The following is a 25731-nucleotide window of genomic DNA, read 5'->3' on the forward strand; positions in this document are numbered from 1 at the left end:
TGCTAGGAATCCTTTAGAAAAGTCTGAGCGCTGGACGCTGGGACAGGTTTGTAGCCATTGCAGGCCAAATAGTCAAGTGTTTTATTATTCTTTCTAACTATGGTAATAGGTTATCTGTCAGCCCTTTTGGCCTTTTTACATTGACTTACCAACTTTCCCTGTTCAAATCACAGGTGCGATTAGATTTTTGAAAGGTTACGCAAATTTATTACCACAAAAACCCAATTTTGATGCCACACAGGACCTTAATTTGTTTCCTCATGTGTACGCTTTTCTCATTTGTACGTCATTTCAATCCATGCAAAGGTGTTGATTACATTTCCTAACTTTGACGAGTGTATTTTTGTTTGCAGTGAATCAAATAATCAGGTGTTGGCCTACTAGAATTTAACATAGTTTGGCTCAGGTATTCATCATAAAAAAATGTAATTGAACGTTCATCTGTCTGCCACAATAGCAGATCAAGTCTGTACCATATGAAAAGATTAGTTTACTATACAAATTATTTAGTCTTTCCAGAAACCATAATTCTTTAGTCTTTCCAGAAACCATAATTCTTTGATGACACACGGACAACACTTGTATAGGAAACACCTAGCCCACACACTCTTCAGTCATTCAATACACTTGTAAAATCCATGATGGAATTCCTTTTTAAACCACCTTAATATAACTTATTTAACTTTCGATGAGCCTAAATTATATTTTAAAAGATTACTCTTCTCAGAGCCATCTCTCTTAAACATAGACTATGATCTAATTTCTACAAGCTTTACTTGGATGCCGTCATCAAAATGGTAGATCATATGGCTGGCATGCAACAGGTCATTTTATGTCCAGAGATGTCCTCTTCATTCGTAGCGGCGATTATTACAAGTGGACTCAATCTTTGTTTTTAATTTAGTGCACCTTTATTTGTCCTGAATCACTTTCCTCACAATCTGACTGCTCGAAACTGACTGTGATTTTGCAATCAAAATCAATTGGTTTTACTTCCTCTTTTCCAGGCACCCATTTGTCCCACGTCTCTACTCTCATTGTCTATTACTTTGCTCCCCGCTAACTAGAGTGTACATGCATCAGCCTTGATCTATGTACTGTCAACGTATCAGAAAGAGCTACTCTTACTTGAAGCAACTTTCCTCAAGCATTTTCTTCACTTTGAAGGGGGTTCAGAGCCCACCCATTGCACTTACAATTGGTAGGCTTTATTCTTACTTTCTTGTTCCTCTTTCCTCAACGTGTCCTGTCTTGACTTCCACTTCTTGTGTTTGGTCCTCCCTTGGAGCATGGCCCAAGTATGGGTTCCTTGCTTAGTAGTGTTCCACTGATCGCACTTTCCGACCTACTTATTTCATGTTGTGGAAGCACTTCATAAGAGTGCATGTTGCTCGTTCCCTTCTTCCTTCGTCCCACTACCCTTTGTTTTGATTGCACCCTCTTCCTGCTGTCTGTTGTGTTGTTTGCTTACTCCCTTGCTGTCTGTCATATTGCGTGCTCCGCCCCACCCTCCTCCCTCTATCAATCGTGTTCTGTGCTCTCACCCTTCTACTCCCATTGTCTCTTGTGTTGCTTGCACCGTCCCATCCTCTTTCTGCTGTCTGTTGGCCCCATCCCCATTGTTGTTTGCCTCATACCCCCACACCCTCCTGTGTTTTGTTGCTTGTCCCATCCCACTACCATGGTGTTGCTTGCCCTTTCACTCCCGTCCCTTAATGCATCGTTGTTTACCCCATAGCTCTCCCGTTGTGCTTGCCCTGTCCCTCTTGCCTCACCAAAAGCTTTATGATGCTACCATTAGACACTGCATCATAGCGCTTTTTTCCTAACTTTCAGGCATGCTGTTCAGCTCCCTTGCTGCCAACAGCACAGCTAAAAGACATTGACAAAGCCAATTGCGGTTTGTAAAGAAATGCTGCTTTTTGTATTTCCCCCCAACCTGTTTTTTGACTGATGCTACTGTTTTTTTTGTTTTACTCCGAGTGCACTGAAGCCTGCTAACCAGACCTCCGTGCCAATGCCTTGACCCTAAAGTGTATGTCGAATTGACTGTACCCAATTGGAAATGCCCCTTTGTTGAGGTAGACAGATGACATGGGGAGCAGAGAGGGGAAATTAGTTATCAAACCGATTTTCATGTAGCCCTGAGGTAGCCACACCCCGGGAGAAGGCTAGAGAGGTCTGAACACTGAGAGAGGGGTCTGTCTATCTTAGATATCCTGGGATAGCCAGATGCCACACTCAACAAAAAGTGGTCACCAGGTGGGAGGGACCTGGTAGCCTGTTGGCTACCAACCACATCCTGCCTTGAGGGCACTTTCCGAGTATAAAGGGGGCACCCAGGCACAAATACCTCTGTTTTCAACTGGCATAGAAGGACTGAAGGACTGTCTTACTGCACCGAGGGACCATTAAAAAGAAGCTGCATCGGCAAGGGCTTTAAGAGCCAGCAGACTGGCCTCTTGTTCTCAACACCGGGACATAACCGGTAAAGAAGCCTGCTAGGACAAGTTGGTAGCCCAGAGTTTTCAAGCTGCTATCACTGCTGCCATGCAGCACCAATGACAAAGGCCTGGCGCACAGAGTTGAACCCGATCTTGCTGAACTCGGGAGTGCTGTCGTGGAGTTCCAAAGACCCTCCGAAGGCAAGTTATCTACTCAGGAAGGATTGGCCTGTGACCGTGACAGCAGGCGACTGATAGTTCAGTGGCGACTGGGCTTTTGGTAGATCAGAGAGGACCTCGTGGGACATTGACCCTGCACCTGTATCACAAATAGGGGAGCAAGAAAAAATTTGACCAGCTGCAAACTCCCGACTTAAATAGTTCGACACACAGGGAAACTGGAATGTTCAAATTGTTTTTTTACTGAGGCCTACTTATAGACTATTTGTCAGAGTAGTTCTCAAAGGTAACCTCTTGAATATACAAAGGAAGAGCCAATGCCGCCCCCCACCCGTAAACATCCTAATCCGTCCCATGGATCCCAACCCAGATCCCATGACCCCTTCGAACTTACCTTTTCGTCCCCAGCCCGATGATCTGCTCCGTGGGTCTGATGCCTGTAGAGAGAAGAAGGAAAGGGTTAAGGTGAAGACGGAGCGATGCAGACAAGGAAGGAAGGTGGAGTCCTAGATACGAGAGGCCAATCACCAGTGACTACAGATTCGGAAGGACAGACACTCGGACCCGGGGCGGAGAGAGGAGGAAGGCGAAATCCAGAAGACTCCAGAAAAGGAGGAGGAGCAGAGAACCAGGGGATAAAGGAAAGGAGGATGAAGACACCTGCCCTAGGAAGGAGACAGATGTCCAGTTTCGGCGGTCAAGAAGTGGAGGCCAACACCAGAGGAAGAGGAGGCTCCAGAAAGGTGGAGCAAAGAGTGGTGGTCGCCCTGGGTAAGCTGAAGTCCACGCTGCAACTCAGGGGAGATTTGCGGCTGTACCCAGTACGTAGATAAGGGGAGACGGTAGCCCTGGGGCGGTTGTACGGGTCGGAAAAGGGAAACGTGGGTAGAACGGAGAAAAGGGGTGGGCGCAAGAGAGGTTCAAGACAAGTGATGTGTAGGGACTAAAGAGAGTCCCTGACCTACTATGATGGCCAATGACAAACCCCAAGAGACAAACGGATGGACTTTAAGGGAAGAGAGTGAAAAGACATACTTATATATGAAGATTACAAGATGAGAGGACTAAGGTGGTAGGTTAAGGGAATCTATAGAAAGGATTCAAGGAAAACTGAAAGAAAAGTCCTTGTAATTTAGTTTGACGATGCAAGAGAACTAACACCACAAATTTGGTTATATGCATGCATTTACTTTCTTGCTCTTCTTTTGCACAAGCCCTCCCCATTTTCCACCCTATCAGAGGGTTAGAATTCACAAAGGATTAAAAAGCACTAAACCAAAGTAAAAATATGTTTTTAACTTTTATATACACCTGGGTGTGGTAATGATCTCTGTCACTGTTAAACTTACCAGACAGACCATTTTACTTACCTCTATTTGCTTGTTTTCTCTCCTGACGACCCGGGGACGACGTACCACTGGAGACTGGATTTGGAACCTAAGTGAAGAAAGAGAAAGAGTTTCACCAATGAATGGAGAAGCTCTGATAAACCAGGAAAAATAACCAGAACCAAGACTTTATTTTCTTCGTATTTTATCCATTATTTCTTTGTTGCATTGTCCTCTCAAAATAAAAATGCCCAAATTAAGAAACGCATACGGCCTCCCAGTTTTATTTCCGCCCATCCCTCACACACACTTATCGTGACCTGCTTCATCATCCGCGCCTATCCACACCAGGGTATGATGATACCACCAGGGCGGACCGACGGTCGAAGAGGACAAAGCAGGTACACCCTCGGTGCTGTGATTTTGACGAATGTGTGACTGTTAGCTAGCACCAACCTCCAGTGATCGCATGACCCGTAACAAATCAACTCAGAGGAAATCCCTATAAAAAAGTAGTAACAAGACGGGTGAGAGTTTTAGGCCTCATAATTGTGGATGGAGAGCATGGCTTAGAAGGCAGGGACAGACGAAGTCCTGACAAAGGCCCAGACCCGATTGGGTCAAATACAAAAGGTTTCATTATTATCCATACCCCAGGTACCCGACGAATAAAGGAACCCTTTGTGTATACCTGTAGGTATTTTTAAAATCAAAATTTCTTCTGGATCCCTGCTTATCTAGTCAGATTTAATTTAAGAACTCCCAACACAAAATCTCGGTTTAGTCCGCCCTGTTGGTATCATCCTACCAGGCTGTGGATAGGCACAGATGATTAAGCATGTCACGATAAGTGAGTGAGGCGTCTACTCAACATCTTTGGATGTTTGAGAGGTTACCTTCGAGACCTACTCTGACAAATAGTCTAGAAGTAGGCCTCGGTAAAAAATACTTGGAACATTCCAGTTGACCTTTGTGTCTAAACATTGACCCTGCAACCAGGACCCTCGCACCATCTTCATGGACCGAGGAATCCCTGTTGGGAGACCCCCGTCAAACCCTAGAGCATCTTCAACATCCTTCATCCCTTGCATCAGGACCACTCCATAGGGATTTATTGCAACGTGGCTAAAGTGCCTGGAACTGCTTAAGGACTACTTACCTTGTGAATGCAACTATCTTGAGGACCTGTTGGTCCCCCTGACTAGATCCCAGCTGAAGTTGATCGCCCCAGCTACTACTAACAGACCGCATTGACACTTACCTTAGATTTACGGGAAAAAGTTTCTAATTGTCCAATTTGTTGACTTTGCCAAGACTTGTTCGCGGGTGAATGAAATTCCGTTGATATATTATTGCTTGTAAAACCTAGATTTCTGAAACCCTTTGATGGACGTTTTTCATTCTAGTGTCTAAATTCTTATAAAAATACAGTCTATTTTTATAAATTGGTGTTGGATTTCTTGAGTGTCATGTTGATATCTTCATTTGTTTTAGTGCTGTTTAAATGTTCCTCTGTATAAACCTTGCCTCAATGCCACAGGTACACAGGGTTGAGCTGAGGGTTTTACTGACAAAAACTACTGTATGTAAAGAGGTTGGTAAGTGTATTACATGGTGAGGTCGCACAACCACTCCATATAATACATCTAATTTCCTCACACACTTGCATAGGTGAGACCTATTGGACGTACAATGCTTGGTGCCTCAAGTTGTGATGACTTGTCACCTTGCACAATGCATCCTTCTTCCAACATTCTTTACACCGCCTCACCTCTCTAAACAGGAGAGGAAGACTCCACCGGCTGGATTTTAAGAGCTCGGAGTTTCTACTATGATCGCACCAAAGACTTATCAGGTGAACGATCAGCTCTTTGCAGATTTGTCTGGGGCAAAGAAAGCTAAAGCAGAAAGAAAAAAATGAGTGTCAATGTATATAGTCCTCTGCATCAAGATCTGCTACACACTGACCAATAAGCAGCGCCTAGAGCGATTGACAGCCCATATCTCCAGGGCTAAGGTTGCTAGCACTGCACTGGCACGCGAAGTGCCTGTTCTTGACATCTGTCAGGTCGCAAAATGAGCGTCAGTATACATGTTAACAAAGCACTACTGCTTTCACAGTCTGGTCAGATGAAAAGGGGTATTTGGCCATTCAGTCCTATAAAGGTGGTTAGAAGTATCCATCAAACAAAAAGTTGTTTCCATTCAGTAAAAGCATTCTGGTTGATAATCTTTATAACTGCAGATTCATTACCGCCTCCCTGTTCAGTGGATTGGTCCCTTCTCCCATATATAACCATCCTAATCTATGAATCTGCACACTGGTATCGACTGATTATTTGGCTCCACATCCATGAGCGCAGACAGTCAAGAAAGAAACGGACCTCAGTGTGCAAGGTGGTGCTTATATATGGCTCAGTTTGTCATTCCTGGGGCAGAACGAAGTCTGTGCAGAGCCTTTCGAAGCTACCCACCGGAGCGCAGGAGAAACAGTTTTGGAATCTTGTGAATTCAGTCTGATGTCTAGGGATTTTCTAAAGGGGATTAATCTGTGGTTGGATAGCGTATCTACCAGAAAGAGTGCTACTGAAGGTATCTTGTTCTTTGCAGTGCTGAAGGTATGGTATGTATAGGGCAAATTTCCTTATTGGTCTCTTGTCCACGCTTCTTTACCTTAAGTGGGCTGGAGTTATTGATTGTTCAGGACCCTGGTGGGTTCAAGTCTTCACCTTTACAGTCTGCTATTGTCACCATCTCTCCCCTCCGTGGACTTCATATGTGCTGTCCAGCTCCCATAGACATCCATTAACATGCTGATGACAATCCCATTGAGAGGGACTCAAGATCACCTGACCAGATCACAGTAGCAGGGCAGGATTTCAGGCTTTCCCTTGCTTATGCCCAGTCTGGAGTAAGGGTAACAATTGAGCAGAGAGTATGTTCCAGTTTAGGACCTCCCTAAACGTGTGTGCAGGTCTCCTCTTTGCAAAGAAAAGAAAAGCTAACCAAGTAATGCCTGAGATGAACCATACTCCAAGCCAACTGGTGTTAAAGGTGGTATGGATGTTTTACTTTATTTAAAAATGTGTAGACTTTTCCAATCCTGGAGGAGCCCGATGTTTCTGTTGGTGGTCTGATTTTGACAGTCTCTAAGCCCAGAGTCTCCAGAAGCCCAGTTATAATTGGTCTAAATGTTGGTGTGTATTGATCAGACTGATGTCTGCATTTGTGCCAAGGGAGTGCCAAAGCATTAGAAATGTGAGATATGTTTTACCGAGGGATGGTAAATCCCCTGGCCCCTTTCCAATCTGATTTATTACCTCAGAAATCTGTTGTGAACTGCTGAAGACTTCTTTTGCATCTCGTGGCAACATTGAACATCCAGTTTAGCATGTCTACAGAGCCTGCTTCTGGGATTGGTACAGAGCACTGTCCTAGTTTCAGAGGAACGCTTCTCATTCCAAATTAAGGACTTACCAGGTGGAGGACTCATCTTCATCTTAGTGTTACTCCCTGATGCGGGACAGGTCTTTTGGTCGGCGGATATGTTCTCCAACTCTGACCTCAAAGTATTCTTTGGAATCACATACTACTTTGGTGGGAAAGAGCCTATTGTCAGTGCCAGGCCCCATTCTAGCAGTGTGTCCAGTGCTTCCGGATCACTCCCTGCTTTTCCGTCCCCTGATGCTGATTCCGATTACTCTAATGTGGTATCTTTGTACGTCTTCAGCCTCCAAGAGGCCTGTGTTCCTTGACTGTTCCTCTGCCAGTGTCTATCCCTGTGACAGCCAACTCCTCACAGTCATGACTTTGGAAGTCACTGTTGTTCCGCTGATGTCCTTCTTGTATATATCTGCGTTGGAACTAATAAATGCCATCTACGGCTCCAGCTCAGTTTTTAGGATTGTCCAGGGCTGGACTGGTGTTGGGCTCAATGGGGCAGAGAACAAAAACCTATCTTGGGGCAAACTTTGGGATTTGTCATACCTCAGCTAAAGTTATTCTTTTGTTCGAGGTCAGTAACCTTTAACTCTGAAGAGGGCTCCATTTTGGGCTTCCAGAACTTCAGTGGGTTTGTTGGTTCTCAGAGGCTGTCCTTCGACAGTTCCTCAGAGGACTTTATATTTGTCAACGTGTCCTTGTACAAGGTGGCTGAGGTCCTTGAATTGCCTTTGCCAGTTGCTGAGATTAAGCCTAAAATTATCTAAATACTTCAACCTGGAGTCTCAGAGCAGAGCACTGATTGCTTTTAATGAAGCTGTGTTAGATCCTTTCATGTGCTTTTGGGTGAGGCCAGCTTCTTTGCAGGCTGTCTACTTAGTTGCTTGCTATCACAGCCTATCCCGCAAATGTCTCAGCATTTTTCACTTCTGTCGCCGAAGGACTAAGGCTCTGGACCCCCATAAATTACAGGTGTTAATGGGACCCATTTTTCCTCTTCTTCCTGTATTTTTTCTTTTTTTAAACCTTTCCATGAAAACATTTACATCGGAATTAATTGTAACTTATGTAGAAAGCGGGTAGAAAGACTATAGTCAATAACTGGTTTCATCCATTTTTTTTACTATAATAATTATTGCCGTCTTAATGCTGTCTTTCTACTCTTTAAATAAATGTACATAATTCAAGATTTGAGCCAGCTTCTTTTTTTATTGGTTAGTGCTCCCTCTCCATGTTGCATGCAGAAATAATGCCCCTTTTTCCTCAAAGCCCTTTCTTAGATATCAGTGTATATGACATTCAGTTAGTCCTTTAAATGCTATCTCTCTCCTTAGTGTAAGCCTAGTTTTCTTTCCCTCTCACCCTATAGGTGTAGATTGACATTTTTGCATTCCTACTTAACTTTTATATCTGAAAGAGACACGTTAGTGATCGATTCCTTACCTTAGAATATCCCCAGGCATCAGACTGGATCCGGATAGTTTTGCTTAGCAGTACCCCTGCGCGTCAGTAGGTGGCATTGTGCGGCTCCGCATCCGTCACTGGCGTCGTAAGCGCCGAGATGACGCCACGGAGAGTACTTAGGCGCCACCCATGAGCGCTGACATCAGTTCTTTCTTTTTCCTCGCCAGCAAGCGCAGATCCGGATTGAGCACGTACCTTAGTCTCTTTTGATAACTATTTTGGGACTTTTTGTCTCCTCTCTTTCTCCTGGTGCAAGTAGGGATGCCTGGCTTTGAGTCCTGTGGGGCCTGCTGCCGGAATATGTCGGTGGCGGACCCCCACGATGTTTGCCTCTACTGCCTGGACACTGCCCACGACTGCCGGGATTGTCGAGCCATGGCCCCCAATGCTTTTCGGGAGCGGCGTAGGATGTTGCTGGGGGTCCGGCATTCGTCACGTAGCCGCTCTGGGTCCAGGGGCCGTTCCCGGGACTGCTCGCGGGACTGGATCCATCGCTCATCCGGCTCCAAGTCTTCGCCTTCGGGTTCTGGTAAGCGACGTCATAAAAATAAGTCGAAGAAGCGTTTCCTCTCACCCGGGGTTCGCCTCCCCCCGCCTACGATGGAGGAAGGTGCTTCCTACACGATGGTCAGGCGGCTGAGGCTCTCAATCTTGACCTCCCCACAGTGGCCCTCAAGACCAATCTCCTCATCAAGGTGCTCCAGACGGCGTCTACTTCGTCTGAGCCGTTTCTTCCCTTCAATGACGCCCTTACCAACGTCCTCTTGGTCACTTGGTCGAGGCCGGCCACGGGGGCCCCGGTGGATAAAAACGTTGCCAGGCGCCACCGACCGGCACCCGGTGACCCTGCCTTTTTGACTACTCACCCTACACCTGAGAGCCTGGTCTTTCAGGCCTCGACTTTACAGAGTGCTTGTCCTACGGCCCCGCCAGAAAAGGACTCTAAACGGCTGGACCAGTTTGGGAAGCGGTTGTTCTCTTCGGCCAGCTTGGGGCTTCAGTCGGTGAACACCGCCTGCTTGTTGGGCCGCTACTCCCACGCGGTGTGGGATGCCGTTGCTCAGGTGTTGCCTCAGTGTCCTGAGGAGGTGCAGGCTGTCCTTTCTCAGGCAAGTGCTGATGGTAAGGATGCGGCTAAGTTTGCCATTCGGTGTGGGTTGGACACCGCTGACTCATTGGGCAGGACGATTTCTCCAACTGTGGCGTTGCGATGTCACGCCTGGTTGCGTTCTCGCCCGATGTCCAAAGCTCGCTCATGGACATGCCCTTTGATGGCATCCGCCTGTTTGGCGACAAGGCTGACAGTGCCCTGGAGCGCTTTAAGGATTCGTGGGCTATGGCCAAGTCCTTGGGCCTTTCTACTAAGAGTCCGGCCTCTCCTGGTTTTCGTTCCTTTCGTGGCCAAGGTAGAGGCAGCAGGCGCGCCCGTCCCCTAAGCCTGGTCAGAACCAGCCCCAGCGTGGCCGTGGTCGCGGTTTCTGCAGGGGCGGGTCGGGGAACCAGCGTGCGGGTCCGTCCACCTCCACCCCGCTGCTTCCGCCCCCAAACCTTCCTAATCTCAGCTTCGGGGAGCACCCCATGCCGGTGGGTGGCAGGATCCACCAACACCTCCCTCACTGGCGCGAGATTACATCAGACAGATGGGTGCTGCAGATAATCTGCCACGGTTACTCCCTTCCTTTTCAGGCCTCCCCTCCTGCCATGCCACCTCGGTGCCACCCCTTGTCGGGGGATCACTTCGCTCTTCTCCGACAGGAAGTCACGGCCCTCTTGGCCAAGGGGGCCATCGAGTGCGTTCCTGGTCCGGAAGTAGGGAGTGGTTGTTATTCCCACTACTTTCTGGTCTCCAAGAAGGACAAAGGGGGTCTGCGTCCTATCTTGGACCTCCGGGACATCAATCACTTCCTCCGGAAGCAGAAGTTCAAAATGCTGACTCTGGCTCAGGTCTTGGCTGCCCTGGAGACTGGATGGTAACGTTGGACTTGCAGGATACATATTTTTACATTCCCGTCCTGCCAGGCCACCAGCGTTACCTGCGGTTCACGGTAGGCCAGGAGCATTTTCATTTTGCCGTGCTCCCCTTAGGCCTTACCAGCGCCCCTCGGGTGTTAACGAAAGTGATGGCGGTGGTTGCAGCTTACCTGCACAGGTCGGGGGTGTCAGTCTTCCCCTCCCTTTGACGACTGGTTGTTGAAGGCGGGCTCGCCCCAGGCAGTCGTCCACCACCTTCAGACTACGACCGACCTCCTGCATTTGCTGGGGTTCTCCATCAACGTGCCGAAGTCGCACCACAGTCCCTCTCAGAGGCTCCCCTTCATCGGGGCGGTTCTGGATTAGACGCTGTTTCGGGTTTATCCTCCGAGCAGCGAGTCCGAGATATTCAGGCTATGATTCCGATATTTCGGCCTCTGTCCTGGGTTTCAGTCAGGGTGACCCTCCGGCTCCTGGGCCTGATGGCCTCCGGCATCCTGCTAGTGCCACATGCCAGATGAAATATGCGGCCTCTGCAGTGGGATCTGAAGTTCCAGTGGGCGCAGCATCAGGGCAACCTGTCCGATCATGTCCAGATCTCGGAGGGCACTGCACGACAATTGCAGTGGTGGCTCACGAATCGCGATTGGGTTAATGGCAGATCCCTCTCCATTCCCCAACCGGAGCACACAGTGGTGACGGATGTGTCCCTCCTGGAATGTGGAGGCCACTTGGGAGAGGTGGAGATCAGAGAACTCTGGTCTCCGGCGGAGTCTCCGCTCCATATCAATCTGTTGGAGCTTCGGGCAATCCGACTGGCACTGAAGGTATACCGGGGAAATGTGGTGCAGGTGTTCACCGACAACACCACCGCCATGTGGTATTGCAACAAGCAGGGCGGGGTTGGGTCCTGGACCCTATGTCAGGAGGCTCTGCGCCTCTGGACATGTCTGGAACATCAAGGCATTACCTTGGTGGTTCAACATCTGGCAGGTTCTCTGAACGCCAGGGCGGACGAACTCAGCCGCCGGTGCTTGATGGATCACGATAACGTCTGCACTCGGACGTGGTGCAAGGTCTCTTTCAGCAGTGGGGAGAGTCTTGGTTAGATCTATTCGCCACCGAAGAGAACTCTCAATGTAATCAGTCCTGCGCGTTGGAATTTCCAAGGCGCCACTCGCTCGGCGACGCTTTTCGTCACGAGTGGAGTTGCGGTCTGTTGTACGCTTTTCCACCTATATCACTTCTTCCCAGAGTGCTGAAGTAGATTCAGCGCGACCGGGCCCAAGTCATCCTTGTGGCTCCGGTTTAGGCATGAAGATACTGGTATCCCGAGCTACTCAGCATGGCGATCGATCCCCTGATCCGTCTGCCTCTTCAGGAGGATCTTCTGTCGCAGCAGCAGGGGATGGTCCTCCACCCGAATCTGTCCAGCCCCCACCTCCATGTGGGGGAGATTGAGTGGCGACAGTTGACAGCTTTCGATCTTCCTCCCGAAGTCTGTGATGTCATCTTGGCAGCCACTAAAACGGTATACGCCTGTCCGTGGAACAAATTTGTGGCATGGTGCACAGCGAAGGATGTGGATCCCCTGACTTGCCCCTCTTTCGGAAGTTCTTCTGTTCCTGCTTTCCTTGGCCCGGCAGGGCTCTTCTCTGGGCACTCTTAAAGGTTATCTTTCTGCCGTCTCTGCCTTTCTCCGGCATCCCGATCAGCCTTCTCTTTTTAAGTGTCCCGTTGTTAACCGTTTCCTTAAAGGCATTACGCACACGTTACCTCCCGTGCCGTTCATCATGCCTCAATGGGACTTGAATCTCATTTTGACCTATCTGATGTGCGCTCCTTTTGAGCCCCTTCATACATGTCCTTTGCGTCTTCTCACTCTCAAGACGGCTTTCCTGGTAGGTATCACCTCTGCCAGGAAAGTGAGTGAGCTCCAGGCTCTTTCTTCCAAACCTCCTTTTCTTTCTGTTCATCCGGACAAGGTGGTTTTAAGGACCCGTCCTTCTTTCTTGCCAAAGGTGGTCACGCCCTTCCACATCAGGCAGACCATCACTTTGCCCACCTTCTTTCCGCCTCCTTCAAGGGAGGAGGAGAGGCTCCATCGTCTGGCCTCAAAACGTGCACTTGCATTCTATCTGCAGCGTGTCACAGCAGTTCCGGGTGGAATACCAGCTCTTTGTTGGCTACGTGGGTGCCAAAAAAGGTCGGGCCGCACAAATGAACCATCTCTCGTTGGGTCATTCTGTGCATCAAAGCATGTTACTCCTTGGCTAAGAAGTAGCCTCCTGTGGGGCTGCGTGCCCATTCTACCAGGGCAACTGCAGCCACAACTGCCTTGGGACGCGACATTCCCTTGCAGGACATTTGTCAGGCAGCTACGTGGGCTTCGCTGCACACGTTTACCAAGCATTACTGCCTTGACAGTCCAGTCCGGAGAGACTGCTTCTTTGGCCGTTCTGTTCTCCATGACTTTCTAGTGTAATTTGTTCGCAGGTGTAATTTGTTGACCCACCACTGGGGTTGATTTTGCTGGGGTATTTATTCTAAGGTAAGAAATCTATCACTAGCATGTCTCTTTCAAATGCACAAGTTACTACTTGTGTAACGATATATCTGTAAGAGACATTAGTTTGTGATAGATTCCTTACGGCCTTACCCATCCTCCCCGTTCTGCGAACTGGTTACTAGGGTTAAGGTCATCCCTCTAAGGACCCTAGTTTTCTGCACCAATGGTCATTATCTTGCATGGCTCTGCGTTTCTGGCGCGGAACCTCGTGTACAGAGCTGACATCAGCGCGCATGGGTGGCGCCTAAGTATTCTCCGTGGCATTATCTCGGCGCTTGCGACGCCAGTGACGAACGTGGAGCCGCACGACGCCACCTACTAACGCGCAGGGGTACTGCTAAGCAAAACTTTCCGGATCCAGTCTGACGCCTGGGGATATTCTAAGGTAAGGAATCTATCACTAACTAATGTCTCTTACAGATATATTGTTACAAAGGTAGTAACTTGTGCATCATTCACTACCCAGAAAATGTTCCAAATAGGCATGAAAATCTGTAGTTGATGTTAATTTTGTAGAATAGTCAGTATCTCATGCCCTGCCATTATTACCATTTCCTTGTACTATTCATCTAGTTCAAAAAGCATATTAGTGATCCATCTGCTAAGAATGCACATTTTCACCACAACCAGTGAAGTCTCAAACCATCAACATCCTCCTTCCCATCCAGCAGAATTCCACTGGAGTGAGTTGATGGGGAAGACCTTGTTTTTTAAAATCATGCATAAATCCCATGCTCTTTAGTCGTTGGCACAGATGGTTATTCCCCTTTTGCTGGACCACTTGAGTATATACTTTTCTGAAGTTTTTTCGAGATGGCTTTGGAGCAGCCAGACAGCTTTATAGGAACAGTCTTGACACCATAGAGTTATGGCCAGATCAGTGTGCTGTGTTCAGCAAACAGGTCATAAGCGATCTAAGGTCAGACACTCATCTGCTGATGGAAGCCAGGTCTAATCTGCGTTAGCATTTTAATCTTCTTATTGAGCATTTGTGAAAAACAACTTTGGGAGGGAAATCGAATTGCTTTTTGCCATTGGATTTGGCACAAAGGGCATTAAATCAGTTTTTATGAATGAGTAGTGCCCAAAAGGGGAGATCCCGTTATCCAACAGCTTCTGAAGATACTGCTCATTAAACCACTATTCACTTTCCAGATAATGAATTTAAGCCAACTTGAAGTTCTCTATTTCAATCTAAATAGGTATTGTGAATAGAAATGATAGTTCCTATACACAACACTTTAAAAGCATTTATAGAAAAATGGTCACTCTTGTGAATGCTTAATAGGCTTGCTCCATAGACAATTTATTTGAACAGCCTTTGCATGAAAAATGTTCACTCTGTATAATTTTTTTAAATTAAGCTTTTGTTTAATGAATCAAATTAGTTTCTCAAATTACTATCTGCCTCAAATAGCACATCTTTGTTAAAATCATGCACTTCAACCACATTATTAAAATGGAGATTAGAGATTGTTTTGCAATTTTGTTTTCTTTTGTAGTGTGTTGAAGAGATTATCCAAAAGCACATTTCCACCTTGACGTCCAGTGAGTCCTATGGCAATTCTTTGCTTGCCTTGGGTCTGTGGCCTGATACCGTCCCTTCAGTGTTGCTGTCTGCTGAGGACTCTGCCCTCTCCACTGTGTTCCAAGATGGGCAAGTGCTAATATATTGCCTGAACAGGCTGAATCTTAAGAGTGGCAGGTAGGTTGTAAAGGTTTGTGGGAAACTGTAGTTTGGCATTAGTGATTTAGATAATTATCGTTCTTCAATACTATATTGTGTTTTGTCTCCTTCTTCAACCAGGTATGGAACTGCATAGTGTAAGAAAATGTCTCTTTTGTATGGTCGTTCCCAAAGTTTTGGACTGATACTGCTGGTTTTTTAACTCCTGAAACCAGACCTCTGTGCCAGTGCCCTGACCTTAACTTGTGTATATTTTACTCAATTGGCATAAGCTAATTTACTTGTTAGTCCCTAGTATATGATACCCAGGGCCTGTAAGTTAAAGGGTTACCCCAAGTACTGCAGCACTGGTTGTGCCACCCTGGGGGTGACAAAGGAAACATGTCTCCCTATCTGCCATTGCAGGCTAGAAGAGCAGTGTTCACTGCAGTCTCCATTTTCCCATTTACCGCCATAACAAAGCCCAAAACCTCCCTTTTAGTATGTGTAAGTCACCCCTACAGTAGGCCTCTCGAGCCATATAGGCAGAGTGCATCATATTAAGAAGCAGAAAATGTGTTTTCCGTGTTCTGCCAGTCGACATCCAATTTTGCCTGTGAAAAGAACGTGTAGCCCCATTTGAGAGTACAGGGTTGCACGCTGATCCCTTAGCTGAGCTAACTCCTGCAGCCAAAGTTAATATTCCAGGATATCAAACAACTTGTTCCAGTAAGCCTTACTTGATGCCTAAGTCAAAATATAACTTGTTGCTATGTGCAACTTTTTAACAATTGCCACTTAGTTGTCCACAATCTCCTGTGCCCAAGTTACGGTTTCACACCGGGTCCGTCCCAGAGACCGCTTTTTTTAGCCCTCCTATGGAGACGTGCTAACTATTCCCAAGAAAGGATATAATGGACGCCTTCATGGAGAAGAGGTGTTGTGAGAAAGTGCCCTCTTTCTTGCATGGTATGCCCCCACTTTTTGCTGAACTGCTGATGTTCCTTGACTGAGTGTGCCCTGGGCTCCTGCTAGTCAGTTACCCTGGGCCTATGTTCCTTCCCTAAAACTGCATTGAAGCCTAAACCCAATTGGCATCTCTGGCCACATGTCAGCCCCTGGTAAATTGTACCACAGGTACCAAGGGCACTGTGACAAGGAAAGCCTTTATGGCTGCAGCACTTATTGTGCCACCCTTCGAGGTCCTGTACCCTGACACTCACACACTGTCTTTGCAGGCTGCTTGTCTTGGTGCAGAACAAAGTGAAGAGTCGACATGGCACACATCCCTGTGTGCCATGTCCACTGCCCTGGCATACACCAGTCACCCCTCTAGCTGGGTGCCCAATGTCAGTGGTGAGGGTACAGGTGCATGAGCCTTGTACCCCTACAGTGGCCAAGTCCATTCCTGGGCACTGTAAGTGCAGTGCTGCCATTAAGAGTATATGGTGCTGGGAGTTTGTCATTACAAACGTCACAGCACCATAATGGCTACACTGAAAACTGGGAAGTTTGGTATCCAACATCTCAGCACATTAAACCCACACTGATGCCAGTGTGGGATTTAATGTAAAATGCACAACAGAGGGCATCTTAGAGAGGCCCCTTGAAACTCGACCAATTTCTAGTGACCTGACCGAGTGGCTGCTGAGGCTGCCACAAACAGACACGTTTCTAGACCCCTGGGTCGAGAGCCTGCTGCTCTCGGGTGCCTGAAACAATACACATACTGAGATAAGGTGCAAGCCTCCTCCCCAGGATGCGAAGTGTTCACGAAGGGGAAGCTTCAGGCGTGCAACGCCCATTGGACTGAAAGGACTTTGACCCCCCCTCGTGTTTGGCAGCGGGGCCAAGACAGCCCCCCGGGCGCGCACACAGCCGCACTCGAGTACTTCACAGGTCTTTAAAAGACCATTTGCTTGTTAATGAGGCTTTGTTGTTTTTTTACACCTTCTTAGAGTCCCTGCACCTCCCCTTGCCTATTGCTTGAAGAATGTTCGCCCCCCTGAAATTTTTACTTAGCCCCCCCCCCTGAAAGTTGGCTCCAGTTGCCCCTCTGGGAAGCTTAATTGGCATGCCGCATTTGTGAGCCTCCCCAGACCCTTTGCTGCTTTCAGCAAGTGGTACCCACTGGTTCTGCCCCCCACTTTGGGCGGGAGAACTGGCGGGAAAAACAAGTGAGGGAAAGAGGTGTGCGCACCTCTGCTAACTCCACCCCTCAGGTGGGGGAGGCGAGGTGAAGCACAACTCTGAGTCCCCGCCATCTTGAGGCTGGGGGGACCTAGCCAACCAGGGAGAGGCTCCTGCCCCCCTCCCAACTGGAGGGTGGCACGATAGGGGGTGTATCCGCCCCAGGGAAGGGACCCATTGGTCACTGCCGTTACCTACCTGTGACGCCCTTAAATCAAGTATTTAGGGGGCGCCCTGAACATTGCTTCCGCAGATCCAGCCTGACAACAAGAAGAAAAGGAGCGAACAGCCGTGCAGCCAGCTAACAAGAGGAAGATGCCCACTGACTTTGCCCCAGCCCTATCGGCCTGTCTCCCCTCGAACCTGCTCGTGCAAAATCCCGGTGTGTCCTGCAGACAGCAACCCCGGTGGACCTGCCTGCCTTCACTTCCAAAGACTGGTTCTCCCCTGAACACCAGATTTTTCAACTGCAACCTCTGGCAGCAGCCAGAGACCGCGAATCCAGCCCACTCTGCACCCGCCGAACCCAGCCCGAGCTCGAGTGGAAAAACACAACGAGGAGGTCCCCTGGCGATTCTGACCCGAGATCCGGCGATCCCTGACCTGTCTCAAGCCTCCAGTCGACGCCTGCAGCCTAAATCCAGAAGACCCTCCTGACCGCGACCCGGTAAGAAGATCCGACCCCAAAACGCACCTCTGTACACAACGCCCCCGGCCTTGTGCGCCCAAACCAACGGTGCCTAACCAACCCTTAACTTCCCAACTTACCTCTCAAAGTGGTGGTCGCACCCAGAAGTCCTTATTCTCCCTGCCTGCAGTGCTTTTGCAAACCGGAGGTTCTCCATTGAAAACAATACGGCACCCGACCTCAAAACAGCACCCTACACCCTGCTGCCCTAGTGCTGCTGAGGGTGCACCTTTTGGTTCTAATTTGGTTCCCTATTTGCCCTGACCTAAACCCTAGGAGCTTTGCTCCCACAGCCGTGTGGCCTGCTTGCCAGCAGCCACAAACCGGAGGCCCCCTATCCTTCATAGGATAACATTGGGCCTCAACACTCTGCACCCGTCCGCCCTAGTGCCGCTGAGGGTGAATCAAAAGTGCATCACTGACCCTGGGGGACCCCTGAGTCTACCCCCAGAACCTTAACTCCCACAGGCAATTATTTACCTGTGAACCGATAACCTGTTTTCCTCTATAGGATAACATTGACTCTTTTTCTCCAAAAAGTTTCCAAGTGTGGAGTTTTGAAATCTAAAGATATTCTTTAAAAATCCTGCGAATAACCAAAACTTTTTTACTTACCTGTTTCCAGGAAATGTCCCAGTGCTGAATCAATGAATCGTATATAGAATAGAAAAGTAACGAGAAAAGTAACTTACTTGCAATTTGCTGAAAAAGCCTACTCATTCCAATGTGTACTGTATTTGCTAATTGTTGCAACCTACTGCATTCCCTCTAAATCAAACAAAGTACTATTTCTATTGCATTTTCAAACTGTTCTATATCCAGTAACTTATTACTGAAAAGTATGTATTGCTTATCTGTACCAGGCTTGCTTGGTTCTAAAAATAAACAACAGTATATTTTTAAACAAACACAATTGGCCTAGAGTTCAGTTCTTGAGTGTGTACATCAAATGCTTAACACTGTCCTCTTATACTGACTTACTGCTCGACCAAGCTACCACTATTGGAGAGTAAGGTTCTATCTAACTTTAACCTCTGCCTACCTCTGGGGCACTTGAACTCTATACACTCTATACACACTATACCTCATTTTGGCATAGTATATATAGAGCCAGTTTTTTACAGGTGTTACCTCTCCTTTGCAGGAAGCCACATGGGTGTTGGCTCAAAATGAGAGCTTAAAAGGGGAAGCTGCATTTGAAGGGCAAATGGCAAACACTTAGGAGAGGTGTTGCTCTGTTGTTTAGGTAAACAGGCTGACACTTGGGACAGAGGGGGAAAAACTGTTTTTCGGGGAGTGTACCCCCTGGTAGCCACACCTCTGTGCTAGGGAGCTCTGCACACCAATTAAATGGTTCTGCCATTTTGTAAGTAGTCAGAATGGAGTATACTGTGATAGCTAGATGACACCCTAACTTGTCTAGTGTCTGCCCCTGAGGGCAATTTCTAGGAATAAAAAGGGAACCCCTGGCACCCAGAAATGAAATCTCATTTGACTGGGCTGCAGAAGAGGATTAAAGATGGAAGAACCCGGCGAAGAGAGACAACACCAACGTTGAACTGCTGCACCTTGGGCTGGCAAAGAACTGTGCCTGCTGTGACCTGTTTGTGGTGAAGCGGACTCCTGAGCCCAGTCAGAAGCAAGATACTCAAAGGGTCATATGGCTGAACTCCTGTTTGCAACACAGGACCACAAAAGCTGAGGTAGCCTGACTGGCAAGTTGGTAGCTGAGGTCCCCGAACTGTTACTCCTCGCCTGTTTTGCCTAAAGAACCAAGACCCAACACTCCAAAGTTGCACCCAAGTCTGCTGGGCCAGGGAGACTCGCAGGGTATCTGGGTCACCCAGAAGGCAAGTTACCACCTAAAGAAGGAAACGGCTGTATGGGGCGACTGGTAGCCCAGTGGCAACAGGACTTCTGCCAAGCTTTAGAGGACTTTGAGGAACGCCAACCCCTGTGGCCAAGATCAGTCAATCAGTGTTTTGTAAAGCGCACTACTTACCTGTTATGGTGTCAAGGCGCTTGGAGTTGGGGGGGGGGGGGGGGGTCTTGGCTCTGTTGAGGTAATTTGAAGAGCCAGGTCTCGAGTTTTTTCCTGAGTTGGTGCAGTGTCTGGCTTCGCCGATGGTGGAAAGGGAGCTCGTTCCATGTCTTGTCTGCAAGGTAGGAGAAGGAACTTCCACCTGCTCTGTTCCTGTAGAAGCATGGGACGGTGGCTAGGGAGAGGTCGGCTGATCATAGGTTTCTCTTGTTTGCGTGGGACGAGATGCAGTTGTTGAGGTCCGATGTTGTGGGGGGCCTTGTATGCGTGCGTAAGCAGCTTAAAAGTTATCCTTCTTTCAACAGGGAGCCAGTGGAGGTCGCGGAGGTGTTGGGTGATGTGGTTGTGCCTTGAATATCGAGGATTAGTCTGGCTGCGGCGTTCTGGATGGTCTGGAGTTTGCGGAGGAGTTTCTTGTTGATTCTGGCGTTGCCGTAGTCCAATCTGCTGGTGATGAGTGCGGGAGGGACGTTTTCATGGAGTTGGAGGGTATTCATTTGAATGTTTTACATAATATGCAGAGGGTGTTGAAGCATGTGGCGGAGACAACGATTCATTGTGAGCGATGAGTCCAGTATGATGCAGAGGTTACGTGCATGGTCTGACGGAGTAGGCGAGTTTCCGAGGGGGGGGGGGGGCACCAGGTGTTGTCCAATGCCGAGAGGGCAGAGCCGAGGATGAGAACTTCTGTTTTCTGAGTTGTTTGAGGCAGCTGTTCATCTGGGTTGCGATGGCTTTCATCACTTCTTGAAAGTTGTTCCCTGTGAAGTCGGGTCCCTTGGTGAGGAACCGGACACCAAGCTCGTAGACAAATAAGTATCCCAAGGAAGTCTCTCGTCGACCACACAGCATCTTCAGCATCCTGTATCCCTTGCATCAGGACTGCTTCAATAGAACTCAATGACAAGGGGCAACTGGCACTGGAAACTGCTTTTAGTGAGGTGGCAACTGTTTCTGTGGACCTTGCTGATCTTCCTGACTGGCTCACTGCTGAAGTTGATCAACTAATGTAAATCTAAGTAACCACATTGATACTTTCCCACGCTTTTCTTGGAAAAGTTCCCAAGTGTAAAATTCATGTTATTTGCCGATGCTTAGTCATGGTTAAGTTAAAAGTTGTGATTTACTATACCTTGTAAAACCTGTTTCTCTGAAATCCTCCAGTGAATCTTTTTTTTTTGTTGCTATCTTAAAATAACTAATTCATTATTTTTAGGTCTCAGCTAGACTACGCATGCACTGTTTTTTTTTGTTTTTTTTAGACATTTTGTTGACAGTGAGGTTACAGCCCAGCCACAGCTTACCAATGGCTAGCTTCATTGTCTTTTGATTTATTCTCGTTTGTCTCCGCATGCCTGCATCATGTCCTTTGTCCCTTTCCTGGAGCACGGATCAAGTTCTTGTCTCCTTCCACTGCTCCTGTTTTTGGACCTAATTTTTTTGTTTGTGTTCACACACTCAGGCTGTTTCACATATGTTGCTTCTTTTCCCTCCCACCTCCCTGCCCACGTCTGTTACTTCTAACCCCACTTGCCCATCCCCGTTTCATCTCTCTCCACCTCTCGCCCTTTTTATTCTCCCTCCCTCCTTCCACCCTCCCGCGTGTCTGTCTCTTCCCCCCCCCCCACCCCCCCACCCAGTCCCTGCCTAAAGATATCCGGTGCCTATCACGTCTGCATACGTTATAAGACTTGTGCATTTCCGTGCTAAGTTTGAGCAAAATACGATCCATGTGCAAGCACTTCAAAGATATTTTAAACAGCAAGCATTGAATGCCGGGCATGGAATTAAATATATTTATTTGTAGCAAAATGCTCTTTGCACTTTAAAAAGAATACAATGTTTCCAAAATCTGATACTGATTTATGAGTTGCTGATTGTATAATTCTCCATTTATGCACTACACGATGGCATAAACCTTTTGTTACATAATCTTCCTGTAGCCTACCGCGTGGTCACGTGTCAGGCCACAGCATCAGCAATGGGAAAACGTCATGTATGTGTGTAAGCGTGGCCGTTATCTTGGAAACACACTTTTTTTTTTTTAATGGGGGCGAACTGGTCCCTAGTGTCCTTATCACTTTACATGAGCACCAGTTACATTGCACGCATTAATTTATTTTGTAGGTACGGGCAGCTTAAGTAATTTGCCGAAAATCACAGGATGTTGAGCAGACTCAAAGACCTGATAATGGTTCCCCAACTCCAAAGCTGGCAGTTCTGGTTGTTCTGAGACTGTTTGGAGCCTGCATAGGTGTCACTTCCGCCCACTGACATTGGTTCCTTTCTTTCCGTGATATACCTCAAAGCTTTTCTGTGTGCAAAGAAAATGTCACCTCTCAAAACAGCAGGTTTATGCCCTGTGAGGACTGCCGCAAACAAATGACAGATTCTCATCCTGTTTGCCTGCGGTTGAGCCATGAATTTAAGGTCTGCAGTGACTGTGCGTCGATGAACCTGAAGACCATACAAGACTGTAAGGCGAATCTCTACGTCGCCAAGCACTGGATAACTTGACAGCGCGACTGGTTCAAGTCGGAGGTTAGGTCCTGGTTCCAGTCCTATTCTTGGTTCAGGGGCCTTCCTGAGGTCCTTCGTTGTCTTTTTCCAAGTCTTCGGATTAGTTGAAGAAAAACATTAAAACTCCAACTTTATCTCTACCCCTTCCTGCCCTCACATACCCTCTACCAACAGAACAACTGATGGATGGCCATCTGCCCAATTTACAGCAGCTGGTCCAAGCCCCTTTTGTCTAAAGGGGCTATGGAGAAGTTGCTTAAAGTAGGTTGTAATTGTTACTCCTTCTACTTTCTGAGGCCACAGAAAGATGGAGGTCTTTGTCCTATTTCAGACCGGTGCTCTCTCAACTCCCTCATCTAGAAGTAAAATGTATTGATGCTCACACTGGCCCAGTTCTTGTCTGCCCTCAACCCTGGAGGCTGGATGGTGTCAGACCTGCTGCACTCCTATTTTCAAATACACGTCATACAGGCCCATCAGCATAATCTGCAGTTTGTGGTGGGACAGGAGCATTTTCAGTTTTCAGTGATCCCATTTGGGATCACCGGTGCTCCTCGGGTCTTCATAAAAGTGATGGCGGTGGTAGCAACACACCTTCAGTGGTCAGGTCTCCTAGTCTTCCCCTGCCTCGACGACTGGCTGTTGAAGGCAGGATCAAGCCAGGCAGTCTTCAACCACTTCCAAACTACGGTGAACCTCCTGTCATCCCTTTGGTTCGCTATCAATGTGCTTAAGTTACACTTTACTCCTTCTCAGATACTCCTCTTTATCGGAGCCATTCTAAACATGGTTTGGTTGCATGCTCTTCACCTGGAAAAGTGAGTCCCGGACATTCATGCTGTGATCCTGATTCTTTCAGCCTCTGTCCTGGTTTTCAATGACGTCCAATCTGTGGCTGCTGTGTCTGATGGCCTTCTCTATATTGCTGGTCAAGCATGCCAGTCTGTGGGCCCAAGATCAAGGGGACCTCTCCGACCCTGTCCAGATCTTGGAGGAGACTGTAAAAGATCTGCAGTGGTGGTTACTGGACCGCGATTGGATCAGTGGCAGACCTCTCTCAACCCCAACCAGAGCTGACAGCAGGGACCAATTCATCACTTCTAGTTTGGGGTGGCCACTTGGGAGAGGTGGAGATCAGAGGTTTCTGGCAAAGGCCGGGCTCCATATCAACCTTATGGAGGTGTAGGCCATTCGCTAGGTATTCTTTGTGATTAACCACCTGGAAGGATTTTTGAATTCCAGGTAGACTAGCTTGACCGGCGAGACCTAGCGGACCATGAATGGCAGGTTCATCTGAATGTGACAAAAGGTATTTTCCGTCAATGGGGAAAACCTTGGCTCTATATTTTCGCCACTGCTGTGAATGTGCAATTAGCAGCAGATCTGCTTGTTGGAGTTTTCTAGTTGTCTCTCACTAGGCAACACATTCCACCTAGAGTGGAACTCTAGACTCCTATATGTCTTCCTGCCGATACTCCTTCCCTGAGTTCTGAAGATCAGACATGACCAGGCCTATGTCATCCAAGTGGCGTCAGATTGGGCATGGAGAGTATGACATCCAGTGCTCCTCGTCTTGATCATCTGCCCTCTGATCAGGCTGCCCCTCAGGGAGAACCTGCTTTCACAGCAACAGAGCAGAGTACTGTACCCAGGCCTTTGTAATCTGCACATTCATACATGGAGATTGAGCGGCGGTGTTTGATGTATCTTGGCAGCCAGGTGTTTCTCCACAAAAACTATATACACCTGTCACTGGGACAAATTCAAGGTCTCCTCTTGCCTGGCAGGGCTTTGCTTTGGATACAGTTAAAAGGGTACCTTTCAATTCCTTCAGCCATTTCACGGTTGCAGGACAAGCTATTCTTGTTGATTACAATCTGTTTCCTCCCTCTCCTTTCCTCATGTCACAGTAGGACCTTAACTTGGTCCACACATATTTGATGAAGGTGTTCTTTGTCGCCATAAAATCAGTGCAGCAGGTAAGTGAGTTTCAAGCTCTGTGTCAACCCGCCATACACCACCATCTTCCCAGACAAGCTAGTTCTGCGGACACAAGCACGCTTCCATCCAAGAGTTGTGATGCCGTTTCATGCTGGTCAAGCTATCTCCCTACTGGTGTTCTATGCTCGGCCTCACTCCTTTAAGTAGGAAGACACAATCACTAAACTGAACACTAAAAGAGCCCTGAGCTTTTACATTGATCGCACCAGAGAACAACTGCTGGCGGATAAGCTTTGTGGGGCTCACTGGAGCGAAAAAAGACAAGACCTTGCAGAAAAAGGCCATTTTATATTGGATCCTGCTCTGCATTAAGATGTGCTATGCATTGGCCGAAACACAGTCTCCGGAAGAGTTTGACCTCATTCCTCCAAGCCCAGAGCTACTACCACTGCACTGGCAAGCGGAGTTCCAGTCCTGGACATATGCCATGCAGCTATGTAGGCTTTTCTCCATATGTTCACAAAACACTTCTACCTGAAGTCCGGTTTGCCTTGAGGGGCATTTTGCCCGCTCGATCCTACAGGGCTTTCTGGTTTTAGTCCTTTCACAGACCTTCCAAATAGGTACTGCTGTGATACTTGTTAAAATGCAGAGGAATCTGCTGTTTGAAATCTCTATCAGACGCACAAGTTACTTACCTTCAGTAATGCTATTTCCCATTGCAACTCTATCTAACTGCAGATTCCTCACTGACATTCCCATCCTGCCCGTTGCCTTATTGGACTCTATTCATTAATAAGATCTTAAGTTTAGGAATCTCCACACTGCTCACAACCAATTTGCTGTTGGGGCTCTGCATCTGAGACGCAGACAGCTTCAAAAGCAAGTTACATCAGTGTGTGAAAGTGGTGTCTATATATACTTTGCATGTAATTACTAGAGCGGTGGTCTGTGGAGGCACAGGGCGCCACCTACTGGCGCGCAGAGGTAGTGTTGAAAGAAAGTCCGTATTCAGTGTGTAATATTCAAAAGATGAGGAATCTGCGGTTAGATAGTCTCTGATCAGGTAAAGCGGAAAAGCGGACATGGCAGAAAATAGCTTTTCACAGAGCCTAAAGAACACGTTTCTTACATCTGGTAATGCTTTTTCTGGTAGTCTTCTTTGTTTAAATCATCCACTGTGATGAGATTTTTGAAAGGTTTACATGTGTTTCCACAAAAGCCCTTTAAGGTGCCACAGTGGGACTTGAATTTTGTTCTTACTTTTTTTATGTGTACCCCCCTTTGA

At 47.7% G+C, this 25731-nt stretch overlaps 1 protein-coding gene across 1 annotated transcript in view; it reads left to right on the forward strand.

The window, feature by feature from the left end:
• Nucleotides 1-25731, forward strand: part of MDN1 (midasin AAA ATPase 1) — a 2002810-nt gene that overhangs the window by 990239 nt on the left and 986840 nt on the right. The window contains exon 48 of the mRNA XM_085611158.1: nucleotides 14900-15102. Coding sequence (XP_085467284.1) covers nucleotides 14900-15102 — 203 coding nt within the window. The remainder of the gene's footprint in view (nucleotides 1-14899; nucleotides 15103-25731) is intronic.

The sequence above is a fragment of the Triturus cristatus genome, chromosome 6, assembly GCF_964204655.1.
Source record: "Triturus cristatus chromosome 6, aTriCri1.1, whole genome shotgun sequence".
Lineage (NCBI taxonomy): Eukaryota > Metazoa > Chordata > Amphibia > Caudata > Salamandridae > Triturus > Triturus cristatus.